This window comes from Phacochoerus africanus, chromosome 16, assembly GCF_016906955.1.
Source record: "Phacochoerus africanus isolate WHEZ1 chromosome 16, ROS_Pafr_v1, whole genome shotgun sequence".
NCBI classification, from domain to species: domain Eukaryota; kingdom Metazoa; phylum Chordata; class Mammalia; order Artiodactyla; family Suidae; genus Phacochoerus; species Phacochoerus africanus.
In genome coordinates, this window is record NC_062559.1 from 20,217,203 (window position 1) to 20,245,107 (window position 27,905).

At 58.4% G+C, this 27,905-nt stretch overlaps 1 protein-coding gene across 2 annotated transcripts in view; it reads right to left on the reverse strand.

Moving 5' to 3' along the window:
• Positions 1-337: 337 nt before the first annotated feature.
• The window catches only part of SND1 (staphylococcal nuclease and tudor domain containing 1), a 392,960-nt gene continuing 365,392 nt past the window's right edge, over positions 338-27,905 (reverse strand). For both annotated transcript variants that reach the window (XM_047762976.1, XM_047762975.1), the window contains 8 exons: positions 15,046-15,234; positions 9,557-9,698; positions 6,222-6,345; positions 5,311-5,380; positions 4,258-4,371; positions 2,754-2,957; positions 1,058-1,102; positions 338-949 (listed from right to left, as the gene is read on the reverse strand). In XM_047762976.1, coding sequence (XP_047618932.1) covers positions 884-949; positions 1,058-1,102; positions 2,754-2,957; positions 4,258-4,371; positions 5,311-5,380; positions 6,222-6,345; positions 9,557-9,698; positions 15,046-15,234 — 954 coding nt within the window. In that variant the 3' untranslated portion in view covers positions 338-883. The remainder of the gene's footprint in view (positions 950-1,057; positions 1,103-2,753; positions 2,958-4,257; positions 4,372-5,310; positions 5,381-6,221; positions 6,346-9,556; positions 9,699-15,045; positions 15,235-27,905) is intronic.

Sequence of the window (27,905 nt, forward strand, 5' to 3'; positions counted from 1 at the left end):
GGTCCTGCCCAAGGAAAGTCCCAGCAGCTGCCTGCCTGGCCATTCCTACCAGGAAATTCCTGGGCACCGCTTGTTGAGCTGCTGAGGTTCGAAAGTGCGGATGAGTCAAGAGAGATCTCCAGCCTCCTGCATGATGCCCACGGTGACAGGTATGCCCACCGGGCCCCAGGAATTGCTTGGAAATCTAAAGCTCTGCTCTGCTCCCCAGGGCTATGCTTCCAGAGGGTGTGGCTCAGGCACATGGGTTAGACCTCGGGGGTCATTTGAGCACCCAGGTCTCCTCCTGGCTGGGAATGCCGACATCCTGGGCTCTGGGTTCCATCATAACCAAAAGGGCTGCAGACAGCATGTACTATTTTATTGGGTCTCAAAAAGCTTTAAATACAGAAACAGGGAAGGCTGGCAAAGGGGCAGATGTGGACACGCTGGCATTTGAGAATGGACGTATCAGAGAAATCACATAATCAACAGCTGGACAGAGAGCTGGGGAGAAGGGCGGTCTGGGGTCGAAGTGGGGTGCCAACCGGCAGCTGACCTTGGGTGCCAGGATATGCCCTCCATTATGACAAAGTCTTTCGTGTTTCTTCCTGATTTGAGGACAATTAAAAAACCAAACCAAACACACCGCAAACCCCCAAATAAAAACAAAATCAGCTGGGAGGGACCTCGGAAGACAATGCCCTGCCCCCCCCCTCCCGAGAGCCCTGGGTGCCCCCGACCCCACCCCCAGCCCAGATGCCATCCCACAAGTCATTTCCATACACTGAAGCAAAGCTGGACCCAATCTATGCCCCTGATTTGAGGTCTGGAGCTGAAAACATCCTCCCGGCAGAGGAAGAGGTACTGGCGTGAGCAGTGCTGGAGGCCAGACCCGATCCCCTCTCTAGCGGCTGTAGCCAAACTCATCTGCATCATCGGCCCGGAAGTCTCCGTAGCGCCACAGGTTCAGCTGTGAGAGGACAAGAAGGGCTGGTCAGGGAGGTGGGCCCTGCTAGACCCCAGGGGCCCAAGCCCCTCTCTCTCCACACCCTCTGGGGCTCCTGAGGTGAAAACTCACCCTGGCGCTCTTGGCTGACTCCTGGGCATTCAGGTACTCTGTGATCTGCGGGGACAGGAGAGGGAGGTGGTCAAGGTGGGGTGTTTGCAACTGAGCAGCCAGAAGGGACCCAGGCCAGGTCATGCCACCTCCCTGCCCAGCAGGTCCCCAGCTCCCTCCAAATAAAACCCGAGTGCGGAGCCCCAGTCTCCTCCTGTTTGGTGACTCTCTGCACTGGCTGTTCCATCTCCTGAAACCCGCTGCCCCCTCCTGTCCACCTGGGCACCGGTCCCGCCTCTTCAAGTCTTTGATCAGGTATCACCTTAACCAGGCCTCAGGCGATCCGGTTTAAGATCACAACCACCCCGTCCGACCCACTCCTGATTCCCTTCTACCTTCTCTTTCCCATTGCACTTATTGTCTAATATTTGATTTCACGGACTGTGATATTTTATGGTTTGTTTCCTCATGCTTGAGTGTAAGCTCAAGCTCCACAGGGCAGAAATGCTGTCTCTGGTTCACTGAGATTTGCGGGCCCCCGTTAAACACTTGCTGAAAGAGTAAGTGGAAGCACGCGCGTGTCAGGTGTTTTTAAACACCAGAGACATCAGGGTTAGCTTCACAGGGGGACACTGAGAGCTCCTCTTTCACAGGGAAACCTAAGTGAGCTCCTGGGAGTGATTCGGGAAACCGGAGGAAGACCAGGGCGCAGCCTCTCCCATCTGGATGAGACGCTGGAGCGCTTTGCACTGGGGTCTTGGCGAAATGAGTTATCAGCTTGGAAAACCACAGCCACGGACCCATAAACCACCAATTCATCACGTGATCACGCAGGGCGAGAGGAGAGCCAAGAGGGGGAGGGGAGGATGCCGGGTCTGGCATTGCTGCTCCTGTCCCTCCACTTGGAAGAACAGAAGCGCGTGGGCTCCCCCCGGTCTGTCCTTTGAGGCAGCTGAGTCGTGGGGAGAGGCTGGGGCAATGCGGGTGCACACCGCACGGAGTGGGAGAGGCCTGGCCCTGGCGATCGACGGCTGAGTGGGGCAAGGTGGTTGGTTCCCCAGGGGTCAGCCCCCGACCTCGTGGGCCACCCAGGTGAGCATCCAGGCAGGCCGTGCTCACCTCACTTCATGAGCAGGAGCCTTAGGCTTCCCAAGGCTGACCTCAAGGGCCAGATGTGTCGTGAAGGATGGGGGGGGGGTGAGACTTAGGCCCAGCTCCAGGCCCCGGGCCCTCCTGAGCAGGCTGGAGGGCTGTTCCGGCAGAGCCCTTCCGGCCCTGGTGCTGCCTCCCAGGCAGCTCTGGCTCAGAGGCAATGGAGTGCTGGGAGCTGGCCGTGGACTTGGGAGTCGTATGCCGGGGAGGGGGAAGTGAGAATCGGAGAGAGCATGACGGGCGGTGACCCTCTCCGTGTGCACTCTGGCAAAGCCTCCTGGCCTGTCACCAGAGGGTACGGGTGAAGGGACACCTTCCGCTCCAGTTTAAAGCTGCGTTCTCAGCCAAACCAGCAGTCAATTAACTTGGGATGTAATTAGCTTTTTTTTTTTTAAACCCCAACAAACGCAAATCCATTATCTTTCCCTAGCAGGAGCAGCAGGATGGTGGGCTCCCAGCTCCCTGCTCCCTCCCTGGCTCTTGGTGCTGTCCCCGCTCAGTCCCCCTCCGAGAGAGTGGTGGCAGAGGGACACAGGAGGGGCCGCCCCGCCACCACAGCACGTACCACCTTCTGGAACTGCTTCTCCTTGCGCACCTCCACCATGACCAGCCCCTCCTTCACCAGGCCCAGCCCCACGTCCCCCTTGGAATCGGCAAACTGCAGGGTGACGTGGGGGCAGCCGGCGCTCAGGTGCTCCACGTTGAGCAGGCACTGCGTGTTCTGGATGTCCCGCACCACGCTGTCCACGGCATCTGTTCGCGCGTCCTCCTGCAGCAGGGACGCACCCGGGTCAGACTGAGAGGCCAGCCACACCGACAGCCGCGAGGGCCCCAGGTCCTGTGCCCAGCCAGCACGTGCCCGCACCATCTCACCGCTCAGATCCTAACGAGGGAAGGGCCCACCTGGTCCCCCCCCCCCGCCACCTGCCCTGTGTCTCTGAGGAAAAGTGGCTTTCCGCATCCCAAACGAACCACCCCCTTGCCACCTGGCCCCTCTCAGTCCTCACCTCTGCCTTCACTGCCACCTCAGGCACTTCACGTCCCCATCCCCACACACTGCCCCTTGCCCTATTTTGTCAACATCTTCTCCTACGGGTTCTCTTCTGCTCGTTAGCAACATTCGTGAAAGGGCAGAAAATATGCCACGGCACCAACTCCCACCCCGCCGTCTGCTCTCCGGCACCCTGCGCGTGGCAGCAGCTCCAACCATGCTGTTCAGGCTGCTCTCGCTCTGAGCACCAGGGACCTCCTTGGGGAGGAGGGGCTGGGGGTGTCCCCTCAGCCTGCCTGACCTGTAGCCTGCGCCTCCCCCTGCCCCTAGGTTGGGGCCCCGTCTCTCCCATTCCACCTTCTACATACTCACCCCCCAACACACTCATGGTTTTAACTCTAAAATCCAGGATTCTAGCTCTAGCTTGCTTTCCAAACTGAATACCAAAGGCCGCCTGGAGGTCCCCCGGCCCCTAATTGCTCCTTCTCGTTCCCAACAGCACATGTCCACACGCATGAAACCCAGAGCCTTCCTGGATGCCGCCCTTCCAGCACCCCCACTGGCTCTGACAGCGCTGTGCCTCCAGTGTGGCCCCGCTTGGGCTGCTGGTCTCCAGGCTCCTGGGCTCTCAGCTGCCACCATCTCCCCAAGCACTCCTCCTACTCTCAGACGATGCCACCAGAAGCCACTTCCCCAAACCAGGTCTGACCATGTGATACCTCTGCCTAAAATGCCACAGCCCCTCCTGTCTACAAGACAAAGGACAAGTTCCGTGCCCTGGCAGACAAGGGCCCGACTTAGCTGGTTTTCTCATCTCCTACCTCTGCCTTCAAAGCCCCCAACACCCGACCATAGTTGGCGGACTCGTCTTCGACCAACGTGCCCGGGCTGACCAAGCCTCCCATTTCTCAGGAACCAGCTCAGATGCTCTGATGCCAGCTTCCCTCAACCTCTCCGGCCACGCCCATCTCTCGAGGCCGCTGCTAACAGACCACCATCATCAGTTCCTCCCCGTGCCCTCAGCCATGGCTGTGTCACGGGACGGTCCCCGCTGGCAGGAGGGGACATGGAGACTTACGTCCTGGGGAACCTGGATGAAGGCGAAGGCGTACTCTGTGGCTTGAGCTGGCAGCACGCGGGTGCTGAAGGCAGGTGGCAGAGTGCCCAGGCGGGTGGATGGCAGGATCTCCCTCTGCAGAGGACACGCCAAGCCAACAGCATCACACACTCGATGCCCCCTTGCTCTCAGGGGACAATGCTCGTGGCTGGGCCCCTGGGAATCCTCACTCAGCACACACTGAAGCCCTGCTTTGCCCAGGACTCCTTTCAATGTAGCCACATGCACAGGGTGAGAGGCCCTGGGAAGCCGGGCCTCACACCCTCTCACCCAGGCGTGGCGCTGGCACACTGCCTGAAATAAGCAGCCTGGCAAGTGATCTTCTGTTGCTGTCTCCATTGTTTCCCAGGGCCCTCCCTCTGTGACATGCGATCCCGGACCACCTTCCCACACAGGCCAGGGGGCCCCGGCTGGGAGAGCTCTCCAAGGCGAGGGTCCCGGCAGCCCCCCGAGCATGGCAGGACCTCTCCCTTTGTGTCTGCCCAGGTGGCAAGCTGGGAGCATGGTCTGGCTCCGGGCTTTCTATCAGTGGACCCTCCACCCTGGTCCTTGAGGAAAGCAGACAACCACTGCCACACAGCAGCGGCGTGGTTCTCAACAACCTCCTCTCCTGTTTGCTGCCGCGAACGGTCAAGATTCCAGACCCTGCCCAAGGGCAATTCCCCCAGGGGAATCAGGCCCTTCCTAGAGAGCCTGGCTTTGGCGATGTGCTGGGGATCAGCACGCAAGCGCCCATGTGGACTGGGCGCCACGGGGTGCAGAGCGCCTTCGCGGGCCCACGCTTCAGGGAGGACGGAGGAGCCGGGCTGTGACTGGGGACTGCTCCATGCTCTCGGGGCCTCTGACTAGACATCCGATTTTGCCCAGTCACCCAGGGGTCAGTGGCCTCTTAAGAGGCCCGTGTGCTCACTGCTCAGTCCAGGAGGGGGTCCAAAGCTTGGAGGGACCTTGGAGAGGTGAGACGGGCTTGCCCTGGGGGCCTACTGTGTTGAAGGGCCCCCCTCCCGCACTCACGTTGCCGTAGTCGATGTAGAAGACGTGCACTTTGGCAGGAGACTCGACTTTCTCTACGCGGGCCCGGTACCTGCAACAGCGTCAGGGCGGAGCTCTGAGGGGTCTGGGCTCCCTGGAGGCTCAGCGGTGGCAGGGCAGTGGGGACAGCACTTCCCTGCCCGGGGCTCAGAGAGACACCCAGGGGTTGGTCACAGAGGGCAGTTCTTGGTCTCCACCAGGGCCCCGTTTGGGGCACCACGGGCCACCCTCTAATGGAATCAGAGCATGGCTGGGAGCGGGGGGGAGGGAGAGGGCAGCATGTGGAGCAGATTAACGTGTCCTCGGGGCATAAAGCAACAGGACTAATGACTAGATTGATGGCTGCTGTTTAAGCCCAGCGCACTAAACAGCAGCTGTAATTAGCCGGCAGATCTGTCTGGGAGGCCGCAGCAGGGAACACATCCAAGTCACTTCGTCACCCTGGAAAGGCCAAGGGCCCTACCCTTGGTGGATCAGACAAAAGTGACCTTCCTGCGGCCTGAGAGCGCTGCCGCTCCTGTCTCAGCGGCTGGTCGGGGCTCACGGAGAACCACACCCTGACATCACTTTTCCTGCGTGGGGTGGAAAGCTCCAGCCGGCCAGGGCTCCCCACAAAGTAGCCCAGGAGAGAGAAGAAACAACACTTCTGTAGGCCAGAGGCTGGGTGGACTGCAGAAAAATCACGGGTTAAAGCGCAGGCCCCAGATGGCTGTGGGCAACGAAGAGGGCCACCCTGGAGAGCTGGCCAAGGTCAAGATCCACCGCCCATGGAAACAGGCCGCAAGGGCAAATGCCTGCAGTCTGGCTGGCGGCTCTGCAGGCTTGTGCGCTGGGGAGAGACCCGCTATCCCTCCGGCTTAAGACTCTGCCTTGCTCAGGTCCAAGTGGCTTACCATTCTCCGTCCACGAATTTGGCAATGCAGAATTCTCCGCGGCGCGGGGCGTAGGAGCCCTCGACGGGAGGGTGGCTGGCGATGTCATTGCGCATGTTCTCCATCAGCTTCTCCAGCTGGGTGCCTGGGGGAGGAAGAGGGAGTGAGACCCGCCGCCGTGTATCCTTGCAGTCTCATCTCAGGAAGGGCCCAGGAGTGGGCAGGATGTGGAATGCTGAGGGCTGGCTTGTCCCCATCCCACGGGGAGTCCTCCTTGGTCCCTGGTCAAGGAGGTTTCACAATATCTTGCTGACTCTGCAGGCCTCAGAAGCACATCCGGTCCTCCAATCTCAGTTCTACTGGCCGGGGACGCCCTATGGAATGTTCCCGGCCTCTGGTTAAAGAGATGGAGAAAGTGAGTGGACACGGAGCAAGGCCAAGGCCAACCAGCCTCTTCCATTCCTACCAGGGCTGGCCCTGGCCTGGGGCGCAGAGGGGGTGACTGCTAGCAGCCACTCTCTGCAACGTCTCCCGGGGGCAGAAGTGGAGCTGAAGGGTGGGCCCCATACGACCCCAGACAGGAAAAGGGCTTCAGAGGCTGCTCTGTGAAAGATGGGGAGCAAGGCCGGGTCTCAGTCTGTTCAGTCTTGGCCACTCTCACCCGACGTGCCCGTGAGACACGTGCTGAACCGAACCCCCAAGTTCTGCCTGGCTGGGGTCCCGCCTCCTACACCAACGCGTTGCCCTCTTCAACTGGGGGAGGGAGATCCCTCCCCTGTCTTGTCTCTCCCGAACCGCTGCCCCTGGGTCACCAGCCCTGCTGCTGGTCTGTCCCCCACCCAGGACTCTTCAGGTACCCTCCCTAGCTCCTTCCTGCCACAACCCTTGCCCCTGCTCTGCTAAGCATCAGTCCCCAGTGGCTCCTCTTCTATGGCCCTCTGGCCCTGATTCAAGCTCCGCCCCAGCCCTTTGCAACCCCTTCCCTCTCCGGGGGGTGGGCTGCGGGTGTGTGGTCTAAGTGGGGGCTCTCTCCCCGACCCCAGGGCCCCAGGTCACTCTGTTTCAGGGGTCTAACACATGCTGGCCATTGGCACACTTGCCGCAGCGGGCTTTATCTGCTCCTTGTCTAAGTTTATGTTTCTGCAACTACCCTGCGAGCTCCTTCAGGGCACAGACCACACAGCTCACTCGGGGTCTGCTAACTCGCATGAGACCCAGCAAAGCCCCGGCCGCGCAGGCCGCTCGCTAACTGCACTGTGTGGGAGAGGGACCCTGGAGGAGCACGAGGACGTGTGCCCACACTCTAGGACCCCCGCACCCATGGTCATGGTTTCAGGGACTTTTCAGAAGCAGCTGCCTACCCCCTGCCTGGCAGTAAACCCTCTGACGTTCTCCTGAGCCTGCGTGCCTTGCCCAGACAGTAACATTTCAGGGACTAAGGAGCCACCTCTACAAGATCCTCTTCTACTTGGTCTATTTTTATTATTATTATTATTATTTTGCTCCAAGGCAACAGCTCTTCTGTGAGCAGGCAAAGCCTCCGGGAGGTCCTTACGCGGAGCCTGGTTGGTCATTTACAGCCAACGGCAATGTGTTCATCATTTCAGCCGGTCCTTCCCGAAGGCAGGTTCTAATGAGGAGACGGGCGACAGGGCGAGAGGCAGTCCCTGCCTCCCGGAGGGGCGAAGGGTTTCAGGAGAGGGAGGCCGTGCACACTGAGGTTTGTCTCCACGGAGGTGACGGAGGGCGGGGTTTGCTCCGGAGCCCCCCATGACTCTTCTCCAGGCGCCGGGCCACGTAGCCCCCAACTCCCTGCTCCAGTCTTCCTACCATATATGGGTTCCTTGCTAAGTTCTCCTGCTCTCATTTTCTGCCCTGGCTTCCAAGAGCTGCCAGAAGACAGCCAGACAGGGGATGGGGCTGGCACCGGATGGGGCTGAGATGGCAGAGACGTTGTGAGCCATGGCCTTGAACCCTCAAGTTCCATCCCCTGGAGACTCCAGGGTCTGTTCTTACTTAACACAGGCCTTATAGCAGGACCCATGGGCCGGGTGCAGCCTGACCAGGAGCTGGCCTACCCTGGGCAGGGTCTTCTTGGAGCTCCCTTCCCCCAAGCTCCTGAGGGCCATTCTCACTGCCTCCTGAGATTATGAACAGCTCTCTGTCCCACCTGGCCACCACCCAGACTCCTCCTCATGCCACCCAGAGCTGGAGGCCCCCTCTTGGCTTCATTCCCAAGGCAATGGTCGGGCCTCCTCTCACTGGGGTTGCAGCTGACTGAGAGCAAGAGAACCTAACCCTGCAGGCTCATCAGCTCCATCCAGCCCCTCCCTGGCCCTCCTCCCCTCTAAGTACGGCCAGCCCAGGGCCCCAAACGGTTGGTTTTTCCTGGTGAAATGATAACGCCACGAGAGCAGCTGCCTGGGAAATATCATTAGAGGGGAAGTAGCTGAGACGAGGCTGCTGATGATCTGAAGTGGGCCTGGGGGGAGGGCTGCAGCCTGCCACCCACGGGGCTGCCCTGAGTGCCACTGACAGCTTCAGGCGCCTCTTGCTTTGTGAGGGGACCTGGCTCCTTGGGCTGAGAGGTGACTCTGAGAGCTTTTTCCTCTGACCTCAACTACAACGTTTCCCAGCACAGGGTGCAATGAGGAGGGAGGTCAGGATGAGAGAAAAGGGAGTGAAGGGGGGAAGCTGGGCTGGAGGGGTCACAGCACAGCTGCTGTGCGAGCCGTCTCTGCTGCCCTCTCTCCCCCGGAAGCCCGAGTCTCTGGTAAAGGGAACCCTGGCCACAGCGCATAGCGCTTGGGGGCTGGAGGAAGGAGGAGGATGGAGAGAGAGGGTCCTTCAGAGAGATTTCCTGGAGATGGCTTCCCCCAGAGCGCCGCCTGTTTCCATGGCAACCGGCTACCACTCAGGGCCATGGTAACCTCTAGAGAAGGAGAACAGAGACAAGCCTGGGCTCCCCCTCCTCCCCTCCTAAGGAAGCTGGGGGGTAAAGGGGCACTGAGTGGCGGGGGCTTACACTTCCTGACCACGTGGAGATGGTGAGGGCTACAAGCCCTCACACCCAGGCCCGCCAGGGGTGTCTGGGAGCACAACAATTACCTAAGAGCCTCAGAGCACCACCCGGACAAACTGGGTACCTCACCAGTTCTCCGAGGACTTGCTCAGCCTCGCCCACTGCAGGGCTCACAAGCAGCTGGTAAGATGACCTGCAGGGCCAGAGTGCAGATCTGGGCCCGCGAGGTGGGCGGCAGCCACACGCTACCGGGGCGGCCCCTGGAAGCCCGCGGCTGCGTCCCTTGCTCCTACTGAACAGAGGGGCCCCGAGGCGGCAGGGCCTGTGTGCTCACCTGTCTCCACGTCCTGCACGTAGAAGTGCAGGTCGTCGGTGATCTCGGTCACAAACACTGGCTTGTAGCTGGCCGAGCGCTCCTTCTCCTCCAGCATGGGCGCCACCTCCTCCACGGGCTGCTCCTCGTAGTGGGCCCAGACCTGCGCGTGTGGTCAGCGGCGGGGAGGAGGGGATTCGGAGGTGAAGTCAGAAAGGGCGCCAGGAAAGGGGCTCTGGGGGTCGGACCACTGCTCCAGGGGGAGTGAGCGTGGGGATGACGTCACCACAGGGCGCTCACACTGGGCTGAGCCCCCGAAACTCTCCGACCTGGGGCGGGGCGTGGGGGGCACTTCTGATTCAGCCATTTGCAAACTCTGGCCGGCATCGGAAGCAGCTGGGAGCTGACTGACAAGGGAGTGGGCCCCACCCCAGCCTGTCCGACTTGGGTGCGCTCCGAGGGGCCCAGACAAAGTGAGGCAAAACCAAAGGCTCCCTGGCACACCAGCCTGTGAGAACCAGTCGGGTACCCATCTCCCTCCCTCACATCACCCTGCGGGGGCGGCTCTGAACTCTCCAGGCTCTCCCACCAACACGGGGCTACTGGTGTCCCAATGCTCTCCAAGTGACCGCCTTGGGCCGTGGAGGGGAAGGCAGCACCTGTGCCAGGATGCCTCTTCTCAGCAACCCCTCTGTCCTTTTCTCCTCGAGCAGGTTGCTCTGACCCCAGCTCGGAAGTTGGGCCACCCCCACCCCCCACTTCCTGCCCTCGCCCTGCACTGTCAGGGCTGCAGCGGCTCAGAAGCTGATTCGGGGTGACAGCGCGTCAAGTCCAATCCCGCGGCCAGGAGATTATCCCGGTGGTGAAGCCTGTCAGAGCAGGGAGGGAGGTGGCTTTCCGGCTGAGCAGCGGAAAGGGGGTAGGGGAGCCTGGGGGATGGGACCACACACAGGGTCCCACAGATGCACACACAGGAACAGGGGTGATGGAAGTATTAGCTAAAAACGTATATGCTTACTAGGTGGCGTATTCAACGTTACCTAAGAACCAGCTCTAATCCCCACAATGACCCTCTGAAAAGGTAAAAACATTAGCCCTGTTTTTACAAGTGAAGAAACAGGTACACGGGCTTCCCAGACGTCAGAGAACCAGGATCTGAACACAGGCAGCCTGGCCCTAGAGCTCTTCAGGGGGAGTGTTGGCACTGACTGGGCCTCTGGACACAAAAGGCAACATGGAGCAGTGGGAAATATGGACTCTGATCCTTCCATTTTGCCCTTTAATCTGCTGTGTGACTTTGGTCAAGTCATGTGCCTTCTCTGAGTCTCCTTTTCTTCCCTTGCAAGAAGCGGCAGTTTGACCACAAGGCCCACTGCAAGAGGACATGCAGATTCCAGGGTGGCATCAGGAAGCAGCTCAAGGGCAGGAAGGCTGGAAATTAACTACTTTGGGCCACACCTGCAGACGCCTGGCTCCTGCCTTTAATGTGGCTCGAGGGTGTGTCCTTCCACCAGAAGGGAGGTGAGGGCCCTGAGAACTGGAATGAGCCCCAGTCACTGTCTGAGCCAGGGAGGCTCCGGGGGAGTGTTGGCGAAGGACAGACATTACCCAGGCCCAGCTCCTGCCACACACAGCACTGCCCGCTGCCTTCTGCCCCTGTGGGGCTGAGCTTGTGGGTCCCTGGCCTGCGGCTGGGCGCTAACCCCAACAGCTCCCAACCCCTCTCACTTCCCACATCACCAGCACCTAGACAGCTCTGCTGCCAAGAACCCCAGGCTTGGCCAAAGGGCAAAGGGGGGGAGGCAGGTGGAAGAACTTCAGCCGGATCAGAGGCCTGGCCTGTGCCTCAAGGCCCTGCCTGCCTCACAGAGAAGGGGGCCTCTAACTTCCTGACTTCCCCAGGAAAGGGCCTCTCTAATCTCAGACCACAGCACACTGGGGGAGCCACAGCTGTGCCCAATACCAAAGCCTACAGCCTGGAGAGGCTAAGTCTTTCCCCCTGAGTCCCCTTAGGTGGAAGTTCCCCCAGGAGGGGACCACTCAGTCAGTCCCTCTTACCAGGCTCCCAGCTCCACTGGGGTCCCTGCAGCCTGAGGATGGATCTGACTCTGAGACCCGGCCTAGTGCGAGGAGAGAGAGCTGAACCCTGCCCCATCTCCATCAGTCTGTCCCCTGCCTCCCTTCCCCACTGGTACCACCCTCCAGCTGGTCTGCCATCCCTGCCCCTGCCTCCTCCAGACCAGGTTAGTGGCCCTCCCGCTCACACCCCGCTGCTCCCTCCCTTCCAAGCAGGAAGCGAGCTGGAGAGACAGGGCCCTCGTCCTAACCCCTCCCGCATCCCCCAGCTGTGGGGGAAGGAGGCGCCTCTGCAGCGCTGATGGACTGGGAACAGACTGACAGGGCGAGAGAGAAACTGCTAAGGGCTCCTCAGGTAAAGGCGCCTCAGGCGACAGCATGAGGATTCCTGCCGGGAGAGAGGAGGTGGAGCCGCTTGGCTGGCAGGCTCAGGTGGGCAGCAGCTGGAGGTCCTGGACGCTGCAAAGCCTTGGCGTTGCCCCTTGGGCCCCTGCTTCCAGTGGAGGCAGCAGGGGGCCAGTCCTGCACAAGGTCCCTCAGCTCACGGGGCGGTAGGAGGGGAACAGAGGGGTGTTCCCTGCTGCCTGTGAGGTGAGAAGATGCCAGGGGCACGAGGTTGCCAAAGGGCAGAGGGATGGATGGAGGAGCTCGGCTTCCCCGTGGCAGGCATAAAGGCCTGGCCCCTCCAGTAGTGGAGGCTTGCAGGCAGCTTCTTGGAGGGAAGAAGTTGGTCTGCTGGCTGGGCTGGGCTGCCTGAGTCCCCACCTCTAGAACAAGGGTGCCTTCTGCCCACACTGACCTCTGTTGGCCCTCTGCAGAATGGGGAAGGGAGGGGAACGCCACAGTGGCCAGACATCCCCTGTGACCCCTCCACGGTCCTGGCTACAGGCCCAGGGGGACGGTGGGCAAGGGAAGTCCCCCACCCCCACCCCCCGCTCAGATCCCTTCTGCGTTCCTGGGCCCGGTTGGGAGCGGAGGCTGTCTCTCCTCCTGCCCTCACCCTGCCCGTGGCCCTCCCTCTTCCTCCCTGGGGAGCCCTGGGTCCTCCTCCTGGCAGGCATGGGCACTGTGGGCCGAGGCTCCCCTGGCTGCAGTCCTTCCTTTCTAAAGCCTGTTTCATATCGCTGCTCAGGAGGCTCTGGAGGTGGGGCTGGCATGGCGCCAGGGCGGTAGAGGCCTTCACGCCCGCAGTGGGGAAGCCAAGTTCAATAAAAGCCAATCAATGGCCAATCCAGCCCTGTCAAGGGCCCTGCTGGGGCACGAGTGGGGGACGAGGGGGCTGGGGGAAGAGTCCAGACAGCTGGATCTGTGGCTCCCTCTTTGGTCCTGAGGATGCTGAAGGACGGGGTGGGGTAACCCGGCACCAGCCTCCTATGGAGGAAGGCGAGGGCCTGACTAGCCTCTTCTCGAGGAGAGGAGTCGGCGAGGCACAGGGAGGAACGAGGCCTGGCAGAAGGCAGCCGAGCTCTCAGGGCTGGGAATTCAGCATTGCCGAGTGTCCCCAGATGGACCTGCTCACAAATGCACACAAGTAATCACACCCACCTAAGACGTCTGCACGCTCCTGTGCTCACAGAATCTGTGTAATCTTCCTCAGTCAGCTCGCAAGTACTACTGTGGTCCTCAAACCCCGATGTGTAAGGCTGGGGCCCTGGGGGCATGTCCGACGTGTGGTTCACTGTCCCCCAGCTGACCACCAAACCCCTTCCTCTGAAGCCAGCTGACTCCGAGGGCTGCCAAGCTCTGGCCACGCCGCTCCCGGGAACCAGCCCCGCCAGGAGAAGGCAACCATGCTAGATTCCCCCGGGGTCCTCGAAGCAGAGGAGACGTGAGGGAGAGGGGCCCAGGAGGCAGGCGGGGGGCCCCCCTGCGCTGAGCCGTGCACTGCATTTTAATTGGGTTGGAATAAAACCCCGCAGCCCCGGTAAGTAATTAATCACTGCTAATTACTCCTCGGTAGCATCACATGGCACCAGTGAAATGATGACTTGGGCTCTTTCAGACAAATCCACTGCGTAGGAAACAGTGAAGCCCAGTTCAGCACCTCAGCTGGGGATCACCTTCCCCCAGATTCCCTTCTCTGTCCTCTCCTTGTCCCTCTGGGGTCTCTGCTCTCAGAGGGCAGAAGGTCACTCAGAGACAGCTCCTCAGCTCAGGTGCAGAGTAGCCAGGGAGCAGGGCGGAGGCGGGGGCAAGGATGCCTCAGAATCGGGGCCTTAGGGAGCAGGGCTTGCTCTTCTGACCCCCATCTGCTAACTCTGCACCTCTGCACATGAGGCACTGCTGCCCCGTGACCTCCACTTCCCTGCAGTGAGCAGAGGACACAGGGTGGTAGTCCAAGAGGAGGCTCCTCTGCTGTAGGAGCCGAGGCTGCCAGCATCCCCATCTCTCTGGAAGACAGGGTTGACTAGGAGCGGAACTGGGACAAAGAAGGGCGGCACGCTCCTCGGAGGCCCCCGGCGGCCGGCTCACTTCTCACCTGTTCCAGCTTTTGGGGCCACCTCTCCCTGGAGAACCTTCCGCCTCTAGCAGGGTTGGCCATCTGCCCTAGTCCCCAGGGGGTGGGAATAAGAGATACACGGAGATCCAGGAAGGCGGCCTGGGGGAAGTGCCGTGTCCTCTTAGAGGAAAGATGGGGAGAAGCAGAGTGAGGAGGTGGCCGAGGTGGGCTGAGGAGGGGGAGGCACCTTCCAGGCCCCAATGCCCCCTTGGCTCCTTTTGACAGGTGTCTGGGCCTTGGCTCTGAGAGGTGAGTCGTAAGCCAGATGGCTGCCCCATGGGGAAGGAAACGTTTATTCCTGAAACAAATTTATGGCTCAGCACGGCTGTCCCATGAAATCCTCCTCAAGCTCAGAGAAGCCCTGACAAATTGGTGGCCGGCTGATTTATCCCCATTATCAGGGCTGGGCTGTAAGTCAGTGGCGACAGGCTGAGTTGAGGAGGAGGGGAGGGGTGCTGAGCCCAGCTCCCATCACCAAACCGCTGCCTGCCGGGTTCCTTAATCGCCCATTTGTTTCCAAAAGCTGCTTCCTGACCCACCCCCCTTGTCTCCTCAATGCAGTGTCTGTGGAGACTGATGGGCTGTAAATCTTCTGTCCTAACAGCTTTATGCATCTCCTGGGGCAGCTTCCAAAACAGGCTTCCCTGCAGGGCACTAGAGGGAAATTCAGACTGGGAGGCGGGCCCCTCGGAGAGCACTGCAGGGTCAGGGCAGGAAGGCAGGCCTCGGGTCTCCTGCTGTCCAGGGGCACCCCCAGTCGTTTCTCTCATTACTCCAAGGTCACCTTCCAGGGCCCGCCAGGGTCACTCAGTTGGGGGACGACAGACCCGCTTTGGCCCGGCGGGCGGAGGCCGCGGTGCTGGTGTGAGGGGGTAGAAGGGAGGGCGAGGGAGAGCTCCCACTGCTCCCCGCCAGGCCCAAATCCACAGCCTACCTTCTCCTTCTTCTGCTTGGCGGCCTCCTCGGCAGACAGCAGGGATTTGTAGTAGGAGCTGCGCTCGGCGGTGAAGTGGACCTTGGAGAGCGCGTGCTCCACCAGCAAGACGGACAGGTTGGCGCCGTCGATGTGCAGCCAGCCGATGAAGTTGCCGGCCTTGTCCATGCTCTCCACCTCCACCTCCACCTGCGGGGAGAGAGAGAGAGGGGCGTCGGCCTGCAGCGGGGGCCCGGGTGCGCAGGACAGGAGAGCGGCGCCGAGGCCCAGAGCTCACGGTCACTCCGAGGGCCCGGAGCGGCTGGAAGGGTGAGTCAGAGAGCAGGTGTTTGCTGGAGCCTCTCAGAACCCTTCACTTCCGGGCTGGGAGTGGGGTCTACATTTTTTCAGTCTCTCACACATTCCAGAATTACCTTTGGTATTTATGTCACTGACAGAGCAACTTCAAAACTCCCCTCTCTTCTCAGAAATCTCCCCTTCCTCTTGGCAGAAAGCCACTAGGGTAAACTGGATCCTCCTGAGGTTAAGTGAGGTGTGAGAAAGGTGTGTGTGTGTGTGTGTGTGTGTACGTGCAGTTAAAGGTCAAGGGTGAGGGAGGCACAGACACAGCTCTAGAAACATCCCACCCTGCTTCAGCACCCACCGAGCCCAGCTCTGCCAGGAAGACAGACAGGTCCTAGGGAGCAAGGCAATCCCCAAAGAGAGGGGAACTTGTGCTCTTTCTAGAAGAGCTGGATGAAGTAATGCTTTTCTTTCCTTTTTTTTTCCTGTTTATGGCCGCACCTGCAAAACATGGAAGCTTCCAGGCTAGGGGTCAAATTGGAGCTATAGCCACTGGCCTATGTCACAGCCACAGCAACGCCAGATCTGAGCCGTGTCTGTGACCTACACCACAGCTCATGGCAACACCAGATCCTTAACCCACTGAGCAAGGCCAGGGATTGAACCCACATCTTCATGGATACTAGTCAGGTCCTTAACCCACTAAGCCACAATGGGAACTCCTGAAGTAATGCTTACTGAAGGTGATGAAAGTGGCCCTAGAGTTCCTGTCACGGCGCAGTGGAAATGGATCTGACTAGCATCCATGAGGATGCAGGTTCAATCCCTGGCCTCGCTCGGTGGGTTAAGGATCTGGCATTACCATGAGCTGTGGTGTAGGTCGCAGATGCGGCTCAGATCTGGCATTGCTGTGGCTGTGACTGTGGTTGTGGTGTAGGCCAGTGGCTACAGCTCCGATTCAACCCCTAGCCTGGGACCCTCCATATGTTGTGGATGCGGCCCTACAAATAAAAGTTGAAAAAAAAAATATAAAAGAAAGTGGCAGGAGGAAAGCCAGGTGAGGAGAGGAGGGAAGGGGACAGGTGGGCAAAAAGATGCGGGCAGGAAGTACACGAGCGCACGGGGCCAGTTAGGGGGAGACTTCAGCAGGTTACCCCTCAAACGGAGTAACTGGAAAGGTGTACTCACTGCCATCAGCCCAGGCCCCGAGGGATCCCTGCAGAGCCCATGGGCTCTTGGGCCTCCACCCCTGAGGAGCTCCCCAAAACCCAGGACCCCAGAGCTGGCACGGACTCTGCTCCCACCTCACGACGGCAATGGCCCCGGATAAATTCCTTCTTTGATTCTCTCCCAACCTTTTCCTTCCCCTGCTAAAGGGGCCTGTAAAAGCCTCTGCTGCCAAACGTAAAAACTTCTATTAATTTAAAGGGTTTCAAGCTCGATTAAGCAATAAAATGAACGTCTAAATACCTGGGAATTCTCTGAAGCCTGTGCTGGAGCCAGGGGTGGTAGCCAAGGGCAGAGGTAGGTTTGGGGGCCATGGGGATGGGGAGAGCAGCCCACCCACCTGGTGGAGTCCCGACTCAGCCAGGAGAGATGTGGGGACGAGACTCCCTACAAGCAGACAGAGGTGGCTTGGGTGGGCAGAGGGATGGCAGTGGGGCGGCGGCGGGGGTGGGGTGAGGTGGAGGGGTGGACAAGAAGTAGGACCAGCAAGGTGGAACCCCGGCTTCTTTCTATATTCCTGAACATCTTCTTCCTACCTGAGGCCCCGCTACTCCTTTGGGTGGAAATGCAAGTTCAGTAATGCCTGGAGTGCGGGTGTGGTACCGAAGGGGATATGAAGAATTTATGAGAGCTAGAAAAAAAGATATTACAGCAAGCCCATCCAACTTGATTATGTTGGCGGGGAAAGGGAAGGCATGGAGAAGGGGAGTGGAGCTAAGAAGGGGCAGAGCCGAGGGCAGAATCCCTCTCTGCCTCCTGGTCCTGGGGCAGACCTCTTCTTTCTCTGCAGCCCTCCCCACCTCTAGCCACACCTCTGACCCCCTTTCTCGCTTTGCCCTGGGATAAGACCAGTTCCCTGCACCAGCTAGGACCCTGGGACCTGGCATGTCCCTGGCAGAGCTGGGCTCTGCTGGGCTGGGTCTACCCAACACCAGCACCACACCGCTGAGGGCTGGGGGGTGGGGAGAACCAGCATCGAGCATGGGTCGATGGCAAAACACCTTTTGCTTTTCTCTAAAGCTGGCAATTTATTGGCTGGGGGACCTGCATTTGTGGAAGAGGACAGGCGGGCAAAATGGTGCTTGCTTAATAAAACACAGGCGACCCAAGAGCTCACCAACCAGTCAGGGACCACAGTTCATGGAGGTGAGTGACGGGCTGAGGATCCAGTCCTTTGCCACCTTGCAAATGCCCAGGGCCTGGAGGGCTAAGGATGGGGGGAGAGGCTGCAGGGCTTGCAGTGGCCAGACAAGAACAGGGATGGGCACAATGACACACAGGAAGACCACCATCAAACATGCTAAGGCCCAGCTGCAGCAGGTCCCAGAGGAATCCTGGGAAGCAGGAGGAAGAAGAGAGGGGCTGCCTGCCTTGCGTCTGGGGCCTCATGAGACAACGGGCACTGTGCGGGTGGTGCCTAGGGCTCCCACCATCAAACCACCGGGCTCCTTTGCAAGTGAGGGCTTAGGAGATGCCTCCTCATGCCCAGCTGGAAGCAAATGAAAAAGGAACAGTTCCCAGGCCCACCCTGAGCCCAGGCTCATACCGGCTCCCCCGTTCCCGGATCTCTTGTCTTCCACCGTTTTCGCCACCAAGTGTCCTTTTCCTAAAACTGAGAACGGCCGCCCTGCTCGAGCACAAGGCCTCCCTCCAGCCCCGAGGGCTTGCATGGGCCGGCGTGGCTGTGACAAGGAGCCTTATGGCCTCTCTTGGCCCAGATGGCTGGGATGGAGGCAAGAACCCCAGGGATGGGTTGCAGGTGCCTGTCAGGTGTCCATGCTCAGACGCCACTCGACACAATGAACACCAGACGCACACGTCACCCTCTGCGGCCACGAAGCAGACGCCGGGCTCTAAAGGCTCCCACCAGAGGGAGAGCCCAGCGACCGGCAGCCACACGTGGGGCTCTCTTGGCAGGAGAGCCCTGGCTTCACACTTACCCAGTCTCTCCCTGCCTGCAATCGATTTGCTAACTTGGGCTTGACAAGGCCCTGGGCCCTGCCAGCCGCAGAGGAAGAGAGCTCTGGCCTTGGGCACAGCGGCCGCCGCCCAATCCATCTCGGGTTGTAGAGGGAGATAAAGCTGTCGCCCAGGGGTCTCTGCTTCCTCCTTTATTGCAGCTGCCGCCACCACAGTAATTTCTCAATCTAACAAAGGCGCTCAGGGGAAGGTGGGCTGGGCTTAGCGGAGGACTGGAGGGCTGGGCCGGGGTCCCTGCTGCTCCCCAGTCTCTCGGCTTCCGGCCTCTCTGGCCAAGCCCTATGCCGCGTCTATCCTCCCAGGCATGCCCCAGCCTGGATGGGCACATGGGTTCAGTCTGAGGATCAGAAGCCTTGACCCTTTAGCTCTGGGAAGTTGCAGGGGAACCAGCAGAGGGTTCAGCAGGGTGCGCCCAGGCTGGTAAATGTGTTCACCCTTCATCACGTTTCCGTGTTACAGACTGCCAGACGTGTGTGGCTCGACGCTAACACTATGTGGGTCCATATGTGTCAAAGCTCCACTTCTCTAGTCAACTTTTAAGACTCAAATTTCTTACATTTTCTAATTAAAAAAACATATATATATATATACATGCACATACTCGTAGATATAGATACAGGTATTTGTGATACTTAAGCTCTATAAGGTCACCAGGAACAATGAATGAGCGAATCCTGAACCGCTTGCCTCCAGAGGAAGCACAGGCTTAGGTTCCTATAAGATTCTAGTCAGATTTTCATGAACTTATCAATACATAACCTTCTTCTATGAGTGTTTCTGCGGAAAGGCGCCTTGTTTAATACATATTGATGACTCATTAACATTGAACTCACAGCCAGCAACAGCACCGTAACTCGTGTCTGAATAAAGCTTATTTAACACATGGATTTCCTCCTTAAGGCACCTCGCAGCCTGTGCTCAGGAACCCTAGACAGCAGTTCAGCACTACGCTTGGAGGCCACTTTCAACTGCAACAAAAAAGTGCAAAACAACTGGAAACTGTGGCGCTAAGCAGACCACGAGGGGGACACGTGTGTGCAGGACGAGAGCAGTACCAAGGCGGCCGGGCACCCCATTAGGCCTCAGCTGGGTACGTGCTCACCAGGAGACTCACAGTTTTTGCTGCACATCCACAGACAATCAAAAAACTACCAGGAGCGCCAATCTTAAGGCTACAAATAAATTTTAGCAACTAAGTGAATTTGCAACCATGGCCTTGTGCGGCGTGAGGCTGGACCACACACACTCACACAGACAGCATTTCCGACGAGTTGCCTCAAAATGAGGACAGGAGCTGGGGGTGGGCCACCTCGTTTCTGTCAAATACACGAGAAAGCTCTCCTGCTTTCTTTCTTTTCTTTTTTTTTTGCTATTTTTTGGGCCGCTCCCTCGGCATATGGAGGTTCCCAGGCTAGGGGTGGAATCGGAGCTGTGGCCACTGGCCTGTGCCAGAGCCACAGCAATGCAGGATCCAAGCCGCATCTGCAACCTACACCACAGCTCACGGCAACGCCGGATTGTTAACCCACTGAGCAAGGGCAGGGATCGAACCCGCAACCTCATGGTTCCTAGTCGGATTCGTTAACCACTGCGCCACGACGGGAACTCCTCTCCTGCTTTCTTTTCAGAAGCTACTGCACACAGGAACCAGACGCCACTCGTGGAGTGTGCCGCAAAGCGCATGGTGCTGGACAACCTGGTTGTTGGTGTCTCCGGCACCTTGGCATTCCAGCAAGAGATCAGGACTCACGGTCTCCCTAGGGAGGCCTCGTATACTGACCAGCATATGATATCAGGGTGTGGGCATTTGGTGAGCATACACGTGGGCTGACTCGGCCTTGAGGGGGCCATGGAGTATGTGGACATGTGGACACAAGCAGTGTCAGCAAGGGACAGATGGTGGCTCTTTACATTCCCTGTCCTGGATGCTCATGAGCTAAATGCTGTGACGTGGGCACACACCGTGCTGGGAGAGGAGACTGCCTCCTGAGACTGTGGGAAGCAGGTGGGTGGTGCCACATGGAGGAGCTGGCTTGGTGATAACCCTGGTTAAGACAGAACAGAGGCCGAGATGTCTCAAGGTCAGACCTGGTCCTCAGGCCTTGAAGGACACCCAGGTGCTGCCTCCTGTGTACTCCTGCTGGTCTGGGCACCTGCCAGCAGGTCTTCTCCTCTTCTCTTGATGCTGGCAGAGTGCGCGGGGTTTTGGGGTCCTGAATGAGGCCCCGGGAGCTGAGCTCTTCCACCTTCAACACTGTCTCCCAGTGAAGGCTTCCCGAGCCCCTGGCCTGCAGTGGCCTGAACATCTGACCCCAAACATCACGGGCTCACCCTCATTTGACACTTAGAGCCCAGGGTACGGCCAGAGGTTGAGGGCACACACTCGCTTCAGACAAATCCACCCACCCCCTGCATGACCTCTGGCCAGACAAGTGCCTTCTCTGATCCTCTGTGTACTGTATGTAAAATTGGAATTGCAATAGTACCTACCTCCGAGGATCTGTTTTGACAACCAAATGAGCTCATATGAGCATGGCACACACTTATAAGAGTGCCTGACATACAAATGCTTCCTCGTCATCAGGTAGTGACTTCTTGGTAGGGGCAGTTATTTCCTTTCCAAATGTCTTTATTCTCCAGCTAGACTGTGAGCTCCAGGACGAATGAAGCTTGTTCTCTGAATCTGCCCGGTAATACAAGCAGCATGAATCTTGTGGTCAGATGGACTGGGGTTCAAATCCTAACTCTAGCCGTGACTTCCTGGTGACGTAAGACTGCTTCCTCTTCCTTCAACTAAAGGGCCAGGTGACAGCAGCCGGGCTAGTTACAACCAGCGGTAGCCCAGTGTGGCTGAGCTCAGGTCCCTCAGTACCCATCCCCCGCCCAGAGGAGCTCTGGGTTTCTTACACCCCGAGCGGGAGATGAGGGGCCTGCAGGCTGATGGGAAGAGCTAGTGCGTGAGTGTGACCAAACCCAAGTGAACAAACAGATGCCTTTCTGCTCAGTGGACGGGGCTCTTTCTCTACCCAGGTCATTAGGAGGTGTGGTCCAGTCAGCCACGGCCAGAGGGAGGGCTGGACCCGGGCCGCCCGAGGGCCCTGCTGCCTCACAGTGGGACACGTCCTCCTGCTCCCAAGCATATTAATGTGCCACTAATGAAATTGTTCTGGCTTATTTACCAAATTAATACAAACTGCACAGGCTGTTAATTTGCACGTCTCCTAATTACTGAGGAAGAGCTCCCGTCCCAGGCAGCACACACATACACCTCAGTGGCCACATGGCCGGGCTGTGGCCTCACCCCTTCCCGAGGCGGGTGCAGGAGGACGGGCAGAGGGGAGGAGGGAAGGGGGAGACAGGGAGCACTCCCCACCCTCCCCGTGGGGAGCAACTGAGGGAGGGAAGGTGGCCGTGGGTGCTTCCCACAGCCTTCTTCTCGGCCCCTCCCCCACAACCGGTCCCCTCCAGCATCTTAACACAGGAGCTTCTTCAATCAAACAGGTGGTGGGGGCTGAGTCATTCTCCCAGTCCAGACAGTGGCCGGGCAGCAGGGAGCAAGAGCCGGGAAAGGCAGGGGGGGCCCAGGGTCTTACTAGATGATGGCTGGTCCCAGCCCTCCCTGGCCAATCAGCCTTTGGATTCTGAAACCTTTCCTAAAAAGTACAGGGGTGTTTGGGGGAGAAGGTCTCAGAGCTCAGCTGAGAGACCACAGAGGAATCTCCTATCACCTTGGGGGCTCAATTAACTGTCCTACCTCTCCTGCTCCAGGAGCTACGTTGGATGTCTAGTGGCTCCACGGATGGGGCAAAGCTGGAAAGACCAGGGTCCTCCTGTGGCCTCCTTTGACTCATGGTAGGATGGGGGGCAAGTGCGCTGGAGGCTGCCCGTGCTGAAAGGCCAGCCTCAATCAGGCAGCCAGGGGCACCCAGGGCAAAGGAACTGTCAAGCACTGGACGGGAAGGACTCACAGCATGGGCTGCGTGGGCCATGCAGCGACTCAGGGCTGCGGGAGGAGGGACAGCAGAGGGGATTTTTGGCAGTCGGGGAGGGTGGAGACCCCCCCCCCCCGTAACGCACCTCCCCCTCTTTAAGTGTCGGGAGGAAGGAAAAGAGGTCCAATCTCCCCCAGAGCGCCTCCTGCGCGGTGCCTGAGGCAGCCCAGGAAATTACTGAGCCTCGGCCCCCCGAGGCCGGGAGGCAGTGGGATGCCTGGAAAACAGCTGCGGGGGATGCTCCCTCCCCCAGGGAGGTGGCTGCCTCAGGCAGGACAGGTGATGCCGGGGAGGCAGCGCAGGACACCCCTGCCCTGGGGCGTCTGGAAAGGAAGACTTCCTGCACTAGGGGGAGAGAGGTGCCGGCTGCATGTTCCTCCAGAAGGCAGAGCAGGGGCTGCTCAGGGCTAGCTCTGGGGAGGTGGCAGCAGGGGCTCAAGTGACAAGCAGAAGGCTCCATCCTTTCCACATGCTTTCTGTTCAGAGCCCTGCTTTAAATGACCCCTAGGCCATTTGGCCACAAGCCTGGACCTGGGAACAAGATAGGAATGAGGCTTGGATGTGGAGAAGGCATTGAGCAAAGCTAAAACCTTGGACTGAAACAGCCATCCATCCAGGTACCAGCTTGGCCTGTTACAGCTGGGGCGTCACATCCTTCTCCAGGCCCAGTTTCTTCACGTATTAATGAGAGCTGGACCAGGTTTTAAAGGGCCTCTCTGCTCCGAATTTCCTAAGGTGTGAGTTGGGGATGGGGGTGTGCCACTGGTGGTGCACCAGTGTGACTGGGAGGAGATGAGAGAGAGGACGGACCATGGGTTACGTGGAAGGGGAGGGCGGGCAGGGAAGCCCCACAGGCGTGGGGCTCGTGGGAGAGGCTGCCTGCAGAGAGGGAAGGCTGCGAAGTGGAAAGAGGGGGAAGGGCACTCCAGCTCTTCCCGACCCACGCATCCCATCCAGAGCCCTCCGCAGTTATGTGGGCAGCGAACCAGAGCACCCGGAGTGCAGCCGAGCCTCCTTTCCTGCCACACAGAAGCAGCCACACCGCCGGAGAGCTGGGCTTCCGAGCATCACTGATGCTGCACGAAGGCGGTAATGTGCTGCCACAGCCAGAGCCGTGAACTTGAAGAGACACCTCACCTTAATATAGTAGCAGCATAACACAGCCAACTTGTCCCCTCCACTGGCGGCCACGTTCAGCCACAGCACCGTCTTTCAGAGACGGTGACCATTAACACAACGCAATTAATAATGTCACGTTCCCGGAGCCATAGAGGCAGTGCCTATGAAACGCCTCCTGGGTCTTGTGCTGGTAACAGGGGCGTGTGGCAGGCAGCAATCCCGGTGTTCCCTGTGCTCCTGGAGCAGCGGGGCCTCGGTCCCCGCCAGCGCCACCGCTCCTAATCTCTCATCACCTCCAGGCCAGATGACTTGTTCAAGCCCAACCCACAGTGCCAAGAGTTCCCCGGAAAAAAACCTCTTTTCTGACATTTGTATGCTGGTCCAAGCCAAAGCCCTAGGAATGCCTGGAAACCGGGCCCAGGTTGGCAGAGTGACAAGAGGGGCCAAGGAGCTCCTGGAAGTTGAGGGAAGGCCTGAGCACTGGGCGAGAGACCGCTTGGCCAGAAGCTCTGGGCTTCCTTCTCTCTCTCCTGGACCGCCTCAGGGATGGGGGGGTGGGATGGCAGGGTGGTGGTGGGGCAGCTCCTGGTCCTGCCGGAGGCCAAGACGCAGGAGCCAAGGCGATCAGCTTCGCCTCAGTCTGCCGGGAAGCGCAAACCTGCTGACTCCAGGTCTTTGCAAGCAGTAACACAGTTTACAAACTGACGCAATCTGTTCCTTTGGTGCAGACAATAAGGAAAGCAGACTGTTCATCTTCCCAGGAAAACCCGGGGCTGGAGACTAGAGGGAGATTTAACTCTCTCTTCCCTGAGGTTTACGCAGGGAACGAGGTGGAGCGGGGCCTTCATTCTGCTGCTACCCCTGACCAGGCCTCTGCCGCTGGCATCCTTTCCCGCGGGTTTCCTGAGCCTGAGATGGGCTCTGGAGTTCCTTCTGTGGGGGGGGGGGGGGCACACCTGCAAGGCCCAGCTCCCCGCTGAGGCGGCGAAGAGTGGTCCTGGCCAAAAAGAGCAGTGAGGACACCCCTTCATCCGGTGCCTCCAGACAGCCCTGTATCCCAACCCTTGGCCTGGGCCAGGGAGTCAGCTGCAGAGGTGTCCCCCTCAGGCCTGGCCAGAGTCCTTGAGGCTGTGCCTGAGCCCGGGAGGGTCTGAGAAGATGGTGAGATTGTGTGTGTGTGCGAGCTGTGGAGTAACCGCATGAGGCCATCAACTCCCTCACCTGACCTGGAAGTAACCAAATGTTGTCCCATCAGGTCACATCCAAATGCCAGTCAGTTCCCTCCTGGCAGGTCCCCCCCCCCCCCCCACTTTGCCGAACCCAACTCTCAGGCTTTACCTGAACTGCTGTGGGTTTCCACGTGGACCCACACTCTGCCTCTAGAAAGCGCTTACCTGTCACTACTTCTTTCCCTTATGTCCTGGAGAGAAGGACATGAGCCTGGCTCTAGATCACACCCTCTGGCACCTTGGGCACCTGTTTCTATCAGTCAACCCTTCTTTTCTGTCATCATCACCCCAGTTCCCTTTCCATCGGCGTCTACCTCTTTGCCTACAAATCTCTCGCCCATCCTCGAAAGCCTGGCTTCGACCTTACATCTCAGCCAGCTGAAACCTCCGTCTTCAGCCAAAGGGTATCCCGCTCACCCCCCCCTTCACGTTTCCATCCAACGCAGCTGGTCACCGCTGTTGATGTTCCAATGTAACTAGCACTTCAAAGGTCGCAAGACTTTAGTGGCCAATCTATTAATTTCTGCTCATGTATAATTTTTGAACTTTCAAATGATCTGGCAAAGCTAGGCACTCCCCTTCCGCCTGTGAAACTGTCTTTTTGTAGGCCTCTCTGATTCCCAATCTTGGCCTCTTCTCTCGGTCCTTTCTTGGTCTCAATGGTGAATTCTTTCCCAACAACATGCCCATTGACCATGGCTATTCCCCAGGGGGCCATTCAAAGCTGTTGTCCCTGTGTTTCACAGCCTAGAGTTCCGTGACACCACTATGTCTATTTCCAGTCCAGACCTCTCTTTAGGATTCACCTCCGCCAGATAAAATGTAATGAGTCCAACCCCGAATCTACTATCTTCACTATAAAACCTGCTCTTCCACCTGCAGTTCTTATCTTGCTAGGCAGCGAGAGTGGCTTAGGAATCATTACAGCCAATTTCCAGGTCACGCTGGTCCTTCATAATGTCTCCTGAATTCTTCCCCACTTCTTTTTTTTTTCTTTTCTTTTTTTTTCTGTCTTTTTACGGCTACACCTGTGGCCTATGGAGATTTCCAGGCTAGGGGTCGAATCAGAGCTGTAGCTGCCAGCCTCTGCCACAGCCACAGCCATGGGGGATCCGGGCCGTGTTTGCAACCTACACGACAGCTCATGGCAATGCGAGATCCTTAACCCACTGAGCGAGGCCAGGGATTGAACCCGTGACCTAATGGATACTAGTCGGGTTCCTTAACCACTGAGCCACGACTGGAACTCCATCCCCCACTTCTTTATCCTTATTGCCACTCCCTGAGTTCAGGTTCTGGTTTTGGAAGACAGTCCCCTTGCTGGCATCCCTGCCACCGGCATGCCACTCCCTCATGGCCCCTCCATGACGCTGCAGAGTGTGGCCTATCACCTGCAGTGCAGCACAGCGATTAGAGGCTCTGTAGCCAGATGATCTGGGTCAAATCCTGCTCTACTACGTAACAGCTGTGTGGTCTTGAGTGGGTCAGTCTTGGGTCCCAGGTTTTTCCCTATTGTCAGATGGGCATGATAATGGTACCTACCTCAATTTTATTTCATTTTACCTTTTTAGGGCCGTACCTATAGCATATGGAAATTCCCAGGCTAGGGGCTGAATAGGAGCTGTAGCTGCCGGCCTGCATCGCAGCCACAGCAATGCCAGATCTGAGTTGTGTCTGTGACCTACACCACAGCTCACAGCATCGCCAGATCCCCAACCCACTGAGCGAGGCCAGAGATCGGATGTGTATACCCATGGATAGTAGTTGGGTTGGTAACTCACTGAGCCACAATGGGAACTCCTTAAAGGGTTTTACTGAAGAATAAATGAACTAACTCACGTTAATCACCCAAGAAGCGGCTGGCACAGTAAGTGCTCAGTAAATGTTGGTACTTTGCAAAGAACCCAACTTGGATCACCTTTCCTTTGCTGAAGTCTTTTCCTTGTTCTCTGCTTAAGGTCAGATTCTGTAGCATGGTGGAGTACAAGTTTGTATCTAACTGGGTTCTTCCTCGTCTCACCTTCTACCATTTGGCTCCTGTTATTTTGTTCTAGACATGCCCAAATGCCCAACCCCCTCCACGTGCACACAGGATGTGGCTCCAGGCCTCTGTGCATGCTATTCCCTTTAGCAAGGATGCTTCTTCCTGTAACTTCACCTGGGAACTCCTACCCCGCCCATCCATTAAGATTCCGCATAGGAGTTCTCTCGTGGTGCAGCAGGTTAAGGACCTAGTGTTGTCACAGCAGTGGCTTGGGTCACTGCTGTGGTGCAGATTTGAGCCCTGGCATAGGAACTTCCACATGGCGCACATGAGGTCAAAAAAAAAGGATTCTGCAAGGCTGTGATTTCACTTGAGTCATTCCGCTATATACTTGGGTAATGCTTTTCCTCACAGCACCTGGTTCATCCCACTATCAACTACAGTAGGCACACAACAGACGAGGAGGTGAGGTCCTGGGGCAGAAGGCAAGTTCCTGGGACAGTACACTCTCTTTGGGGAAGTCCAGGGGCCCAAATGACTGCAAAAGGCCTGTTTTGAGAACCCCGCTAAGGTGACAGGGCTGTCCCACAGCTGTCCCATCAGAGCAGGTCTGCTCATAGGAGCCCTGACAAGGGGCCCAAACCGGCTTTGGTCAGTGCAGCCAGCACCGATGACTCAGAGGCGCCCAGACGTCACGAGCAGAAGGGGCTGTTTCGCACTTGACTTTGGCTGCACTGAATATAACTGGAGCGAGGACGGGCTCCTCCATTTCCCCGGGCAGGAGCGCAGGCAGCAGCTGTGCGTGCCTCCCCCGTGTCCTACGCACCCACCTCTCCTGGCCACCAGCCCTGCAAGACAGGCTGGGGAGCAAATGCAGGCACACAGAGCTAGAGAAGAGCCACGAGGGAAGGGTGGGACCCAGACCACTGTTGCTCGAGGGAATGTCTGAGCTTCATGGTCTCAGCCCTTCTAGGAGAAGGGAGATGCCACCGAGGGAGGGCTGCTGCAGCTGCAGTGGAGGAACTGCAGGGCGTGGACTGGGAGGCC